Genomic DNA, 8,097 nt, shown 5'->3' with positions numbered 1-8,097 from the left:
ATGGCTGGCCAACATGTTATCCCCCAAGGTTGGCCAAAATACAAACCTTCAAATGTTGACCAGTATTCTACCACCTGTGTTGGCCAACATTAGAACCCTCCCTATGTTTGCCAGCATTCTACAACCAGTGTTGGTAAACAATTTAACCACCAAAAGTTGGCCAACATTTAACCCAATAAAAAGTCCGGTACCAATCTGACCAACAAGACTAACCACAAGAGTTGGCCAAAAATTTAACCACGAAAGTTGGCCAATATTTTAACCCCAAAAATTGGCAACATTCTAATCCCAATAAGCTAGCCAACATCATAATCTCGATAAGCTAGCCAACATTCTAAGGCCCAAATTGGCCAGCCTTATTCTGTGATAAGGACTCTTTGTGACTTTATAAATAAGAATCTGCTAAAAAAAATTCTAAATCTCTACAAACCAACATCCTATTATGAGACGTACACAAATGTAGCATAAGATTTTTTTCCGCAGAACATCGTTTGGATACCATGATTTTTAACACAAGTGTGTGTGTGTGTGTGTATATATATATATATATATATATATATATATATATATATATATATATATATATATATATATATATATATATATATATACATGCATACACACATGTATGTTAGTGAATGTATATATACACATATAAATACTACATAAATCTTGAATATCAACAAATAAAAAGAAATATTAACAGGAACACTCACCCTTCAGCGTACGCAACCACACGCCAATCTGAAAATAAGAAAAAAAATATTTACCAATACGTTATGTAAATTGGGAAGTGTGTTTACTCTCCTTAATGAAGTTAACCTAAGCCAACTATCGGAATTTACCCATCCCCCTCTCTTCCTTCCTTCTATTACTGAATACTCATTGTATTAAGTGGATATAATGTGCGAAGGGAAGCTTCCAGGACCTCCCCAGAGCAAGGGGAAGCTTCTACGAGCTCCCCAGACCGAACAGAAGCTTCCAAGAGCTCCCCAGTGCGAGAGGAAGCTGCCAGGACATCCGAAGTATGAAGGGAACCTTCTTGGACCTACTCAGTGCGAGAGGAAGCTTCCAGGACATGTATATTTTGAGGAGAAGCTTCCAGGACCTCCCCAGAGCGAGGGAAAGCTTCTACCACCTCCCCAAAGCGAACAGAAGCTTCTAAGAGCTCCCCAGGGCGGGAGGAAGCTGCCAGGACATCCGAAGTGTGAGGGGAACCTTCTTGGACCTACTCAGTGTGAGGGGAAGCTTCCAGGACATGTCCATTTTGAGGAGAAGCTTCCAGGACCTCCCCAGAGCGAGGAGAAGCTTCCAAGACCTCTCCAGTGCTAGGGGTAGTTTCCAAGACCTACCCAGTATGAGGGGAAGCTTCTACCGCCTCCCCAGAGCGAGGGGAAGCTTCTACGAGCTCCCCAGACCGAACAGAAGCTTCCAAGAGCTCCCCAGTGCGAGAGGAAGCTGCCAGGACATCCGTAGTGTGAGGGGAACCTTCTTGGACCTACTCAGTGTGAGGGGAAGCTTCCAGGACATGTCCATTTTGAGGAGAAGCTTCCAGGACCTCCCCAGAGCGAGGAGAAGCTTCCAAGACCTCTCCAGTGCTAGGGGTAGTTTCCAAGACCTACCCAGTATGAGGGGAAGCTTCTACCGCCTCCCCAGAGCGAGGGGAAGCTTCTACGAGCTCCCCAGACCGAACAGAAACTTCCAAGAGCTCCCCAATGCGAGAGGAAGCTACCAGGACATCCGAAGTGTGAGGAGAACCTTCTTGGACCTACTCAGTGTGAGGGGAAGCTTCCAGGACATGTCCATTTTGAGGAGAAGCTTCCAGGACCTCCCCAGAGCGATGAGAAGCTTCGAAGACCTCTCCAGTGCGAGGGGTAGTTTCCAAGACCTACCCAGTGTGAGGGTAAGCTTCCATGACCTTCCCAGGGTGAGGGAAAGCTATCCAGGAAATGCCCAGTGTGAGGGGAAGCTTCCAGGAACTCCTCCTAAAGCAATGCCCTCCCAACAAGAAAAAAGGTATACAGTAATAAATTTTTTTATTATTATTATTATTATTATTATTATTATTATTATTATTATTATTACTATTATTGTTAATCTCTCTCTCTCTCTCTCTCTCTCTCTCTCTCTCTCTCTCTCTCTCTCTCTCTCTCTCTCTCTCATTTTCAAGTATATGAATAAACTTAACATCAACTATATAACTACATATCCCTTCCAAGGTAATAGAGAAACAGCCTAAAAGGGTAAGGAAAACAGGTATTTAACTAACGTCCCAACTCTTCTCCGAGCTTCTAGGATAAAAAAAAATACAGTTAACTTTAGTTCGGAAAGTAAATCTTTTCCAAGGCCCCCCTGAGGCGTAAATAATTTTCTGAAACTTAGAAGGGTACAGGACGCCAACAACCTGAGTATTTTTAACCTTAACATTTAAATGTCTTTAGGAAAAACAATATCTGGTTGAAGCATAAACATCAACGTCGTTACTTGGTAAGCAATAACCAAAAAAATATAATGTACGACCGTTGCAATTGCAGTATCTCAGGTGCTTTGATTTTTTTTTTGTTAGTGCACAAAAAATCGAAGCGTCAACATCAACGTAGTTACTTGATAAGAGGAGAGGGGAGGGGTTTCAGAGAGGGAGGAAAGAACACCTTGTAGGCACGAAGACGTAGCTGAGAAAGGGAGGAAAAGAGGGTGGACGTCATTAAAGGATGTATTCTGATCCTTAATTGGTTTCCCGAATCTTAATTACCAATGAGAGATAAGAACGAAGAAGTATTGTTCCAAAAGCCAAACTAAACATATTTTATGGTTATCGTTTTCGGTTCCGTTCAATCTTAACACCGATGAAAACCAATTAAATCAATTGGAATAACGTCTTTATTCTCTAAGTAAATTCCGTCATTACTACTGTCTAAAAAAAGCACTTGTATATACTGAATAAATAACAAAGCAATTGTAGAAAAGCAAAGTATGAATAAAATAATTGATTATGTATTAAACACAATCACTTAAATATAAAAGTACATAAATTCTCAAAGCAAGACTACCAGCAGCATTTACTGTATACTCGTATATTGGGACAATTTTTCAATAATAAAATTCTTTAAATTTAAAGTGTTCACACAAGAAAAAATAAACATATGGTATTGTCCCGTAAAAAAAAAAAAACCGAGTTATATAGATACCACCGAATTTGGTCAACATTTCAATACTATGTTTTGACCAAAATTCTAAACACCTAAATTTGCCTAACATTATAACACCTCAACATTCTACCCACCATAGTTGGGCAACATTTTAACCCAGAAGGGTGTTCATTATACGAATCCCCAAAATTTTATATTTGCCACCATTCTCCCACCAGAGTTGGCCAACACATTAACCACCAATGTTGGTAAAAACAGGTACCTCCAAATATTTGCCAGCATTATACCAGCCACAATTAGTCAACATTTGAACCAACAAATATCTGCCCGCATTCTACACCATGGCTGGCCAACATGTTATCCCCCAAGGTTGGCCAAAATACAAACCTTCAAATGTTGACCAGTATTCTACCACCTGTGTTGGCCAACATTAGAACCCTCCCTATGTTTGCCAGCATTCTACAACCAGTGTTGGTAAACAATTTAACCACCAAAAGTTGGCCAACATTTAACCCAATAAAAAGTCCGGTACCAATCTGACCAACAAGACTAACCACAAGAGTTGGCCAAAAATTTAACCACGAAAGTTGGCCAATATTTTAACCCCAAAAATTGGCAACATTCTAATCCCAATAAGCTAGCCAACATCATAATCTCGATAAGCTAGCCAACATTCTAAGGCCCAAATTGGCCAGCCTTATTCTGTGATAAGGACTCTTTGTGACTTTATAAATAAGAATCTGCTAAAAAAAATTCTAAATCTCTACAAACCAACATCCTATTATGAGACGTACACAAATGTAGCATAAGATTTTTTTCCGCAGAACATCGTTTGGATACCATGATTTTTAACACAAGTGTGTGTGTGTGTGTGTATATATATATATATATATATATATACATGCATACACACATGTATGTTAGTGAATGTATATATACACATATAAATACTACATAAATCTTGAATATCAACAAATAAAAAGAAATATTAACAGGAACACTCACCCTTCAGCGTACGCAACCACACGCCAATCTGAAAATAAGAAAAAAAATATTTACCAATACGTTATGTAAATTGGGAAGTGTGTTTACTCTCCTTAATGAAGTTAACCTAAGCCAACTATCGGAATTTACCCATCCCCCTCTCTTCCTTCCTTCTATTACTGAATACTCATTGTATTAAGTGGATATAATGTGCGAAGGGAAGCTTCCAGGACCTCCCCAGAGCAAGGGGAAGCTTCTACGAGCTCCCCAGACCGAACAGAAGCTTCCAAGAGCTCCCCAGTGCGAGAGGAAGCTGCCAGGACATCCGAAGTATGAAGGGAACCTTCTTGGACCTACTCAGTGCGAGAGGAAGCTTCCAGGACATGTATATTTTGAGGAGAAGCTTCCAGGACCTCCCCAGAGCGAGGGAAAGCTTCTACCACCTCCCCAAAGCGAACAGAAGCTTCTAAGAGCTCCCCAGGGCGGGAGGAAGCTGCCAGGACATCCGAAGTGTGAGGGGAACCTTCTTGGACCTACTCAGTGTGAGGGGAAGCTTCCAGGACATGTCCATTTTGAGGAGAAGCTTCCAGGACCTCCCCAGAGCGAGGAGAAGCTTCCAAGACCTCTCCAGTGCTAGGGGTAGTTTCCAAGACCTACCCAGTATGAGGGGAAGCTTCTACCGCCTCCCCAGAGCGAGGGGAAGCTTCTACGAGCTCCCCAGACCGAACAGAAGCTTCCAAGAGCTCCCCAGTGCGAGAGGAAGCTGCCAGGACATCCGTAGTGTGAGGGGAACCTTCTTGGACCTACTCAGTGTGAGGGGAAGCTTCCAGGACATGTCCATTTTGAGGAGAAGCTTCCAGGACCTCCCCAGAGCGAGGAGAAGCTTCCAAGACCTCTCCAGTGCTAGGGGTAGTTTCCAAGACCTACCCAGTATGAGGGGAAGCTTCTACCGCCTCCCCAGAGCGAGGGGAAGCTTCTACGAGCTCCCCAGACCGAACAGAAACTTCCAAGAGCTCCCCAATGCGAGAGGAAGCTACCAGGACATCCGAAGTGTGAGGAGAACCTTCTTGGACCTACTCAGTGTGAGGGGAAGCTTCCAGGACATGTCCATTTTGAGGAGAAGCTTCCAGGACCTCCCCAGAGCGATGAGAAGCTTCGAAGACCTCTCCAGTGCGAGGGGTAGTTTCCAAGACCTACCCAGTGTGAGGGTAAGCTTCCATGACCTTCCCAGGGTGAGGGAAAGCTATCCAGGAAATGCCCAGTGTGAGGGGAAGCTTCCAGGAACTCCTCCTAAAGCAATGCCCTCCCAACAAGAAAAAAGGTATACAGTAATAAATTTTTTTATTATTATTATTATTATTATTATTATTATTATTATTATTATTATTACTATTATTGTTAATCTCTCTCTCTCTCTCTCTCTCTCTCTCTCTCTCTCTCTCTCTCTCCATTTTCAAGTATATGAATAAACTTAACATCAACTATATAACTACATATCCCTTCCAAGGTAATAGAGAAACAGCCTAAAAGGGTAAGGAAAACAGGTATTTAACTAACGTCCCAACTCTTCTCCGAGCTTCTAGGATAAAAAAAAATACAGTTAACTTTAGTTCGGAAAGTAAATCTTTTCCAAGGCCCCCCTGAGGCGTAAATAATTTTCTGAAACTTAGAAGGGTACAGGACGCCAACAACCTGAGTATTTTTAACCTTAACATTTAAATGTCTTTAGGAAAAACAATATCTGGTTGAAGCATAAACATCAACGTCGTTACTTGGTAAGCAATAACCAAAAAAATATAATGTACGACCGTTGCAATTGCAGTATCTCAGGTGCTTTGATTTTTTTTTTGTTAGTGCACAAAAAATCGAAGCGTCAACATCAACGTAGTTACTTGATAAGAGGAGAGGGGAGGGGTTTCAGAGAGGGAGGAAAGAACACCTTGTAGGCACGAAGACGTAGCTGAGAAAGGGAGGAAAAGAGGGTGGACGTCATTAAAGGATGTATTCTGATCCTTAATTGGTTTCCCGAATCTTAATTACCAATGAGAGATAAGAACGAAGAAGTATTGTTCCAAAAGCCAAACTAAACATATTTTATGGTTATCGTTTTCGGTTCCGTTCAATCTTAACACCGATGAAAACCAATTAAATCAATTGGAATAACGTCTTTATTCTCTAAGTAAATTCCGTCATTACTACTGTCTAAAAAAAGCACTTGTATATACTGAATAAATAACAAAGCAATTGTAGAAAAGCAAAGTATGAATAAAATAATTGATTATGTATTAAACACAATCACTTAAATATAAAAGTACATAAATTCTCAAAGCAAGACTACCAGCAGCATTTACTGTATACTCGTATATTGGGACAATTTTTCAATAATAAAATTCTTTAAATTTAAAGTGTTCACACAAGAAAAAATAAACATATGGTATTGTCCCGTAAAAAAAAAAAAACCGAGTTATATAGATACCACCGAATTTGGTCAACATTTCAATACTATGTTTTGACCAAAATTCTAAACACCTAAATTTGCCTAACATTATAACACCTCAACATTCTACCCACCATAGTTGGGCAACATTTTAACCCAGAAGGGTGTTCATTATACGAATCCCCAAAATTTTATATTTGCCACCATTCTCCCACCAGAGTTGGCCAACACATTAACCACCAATGTTGGTAAAAACAGGTACCTCCAAATATTTGCCAGCATTATACCAGCCACAATTAGTCAACATTTGAACCAACAAATATCTGCCCGCATTCTACACCATGGCTGGCCAACATGTTATCCCCCAAGGTTGGCCAAAATACAAACCTTCAAATGTTGACCAGTATTCTACCACCTGTGTTGGCCAACATTAGAACCCTCCCTATGTTTGCCAGCATTCTACAACCAGTGTTGGTAAACAATTTAACCACCAAAAGTTGGCCAACATTTAACCCAATAAAAAGTCCGGTACCAATCTGACCAACAAGACTAACCACAAGAGTTGGCCAAAAATTTAACCACGAAAGTTGGCCAATATTTTAACCCCAAAAATTGGCAACATTCTAATCCCAATAAGCTAGCCAACATCATAATCTCGATAAGCTAGCCAACATTCTAAGGCCCAAATTGGCCAGCCTTATTCTGTGATAAGGACTCTTTGTGACTTTATAAATAAGAATCTGCTAAAAAAAATTCTAAATCTCTACAAACCAACATCCTATTATGAGACGTACACAAATGTAGCATAAGATTTTTTTCCGCAGAACATCGTTTGGATACCATGATTTTTAACACAAGTGTGTGTGTGTGTGTGTATATATATATATATATATATATACATGCATACACACATGTATGTTAGTGAATGTATATATACACATATAAATACTACATAAATCTTGAATATCAACAAATAAAAAGAAATATTAACAGGAACACTCACCCTTCAGCGTACGCAACCACACGCCAATCTGAAAATAAGAAAAAAAATATTTACCAATACGTTATGTAAATTGGGAAGTGTGTTTACTCTCCTTAATGAAGTTAACCTAAGCCAACTATCGGAATTTACCCATCCCCCTCTCTTCCTTCCTTCTATTACTGAATACTCATTGTATTAAGTGGATATAATGTGCGAAGGGAAGCTTCCAGGACCTCCCCAGAGCAAGGGGAAGCTTCTACGAGCTCCCCAGACCGAACAGAAGCTTCCAAGAGCTCCCCAGTGCGAGAGGAAGCTGCCAGGACATCCGAAGTATGAAGGGAACCTTCTTGGACCTACTCAGTGCGAGAGGAAGCTTCCAGGACATGTATATTTTGAGGAGAAGCTTCCAGGACCTCCCCAGAGCGAGGGAAAGCTTCTACCACCTCCCCAAAGCGAACAGAAGCTTCTAAGAGCTCCCCAGGGCGGGAGGAAGCTGCCAGGACATCCGAAGTGTGAGGGGAACCTTCTTGGACCTACTCAGTGTG

The 8,097-nt window shown here is 40.8% G+C and overlaps 1 protein-coding gene across 1 annotated transcript in view; it reads left to right on the top strand.

Annotated features, from left to right (window-relative positions):
- Window positions 1–1,332, top strand: part of LOC137651601 (involucrin-like) — an 8,232-nt gene extending 6,900 nt beyond the window's left edge. Inside the window, exon 4 of the mRNA XM_068384828.1 lies at window positions 914–1,332. Coding sequence (XP_068240929.1) covers window positions 914–1,332 — 419 coding nt within the window. The remainder of the gene's footprint in view (window positions 1–913) is intronic.
- The last annotated feature ends 6,765 nt before the right edge of the window (window positions 1,333–8,097 follow it).

Source organism: Palaemon carinicauda, chromosome 13 (genome assembly GCF_036898095.1).
Source record: "Palaemon carinicauda isolate YSFRI2023 chromosome 13, ASM3689809v2, whole genome shotgun sequence".
Taxonomy (NCBI): Eukaryota; Metazoa; Arthropoda; class Malacostraca; order Decapoda; family Palaemonidae; genus Palaemon; species Palaemon carinicauda.
The sequence above is the reverse complement of the archived record's forward strand: the minus strand, read 5'-3'. Positions and strand labels throughout refer to the sequence as shown.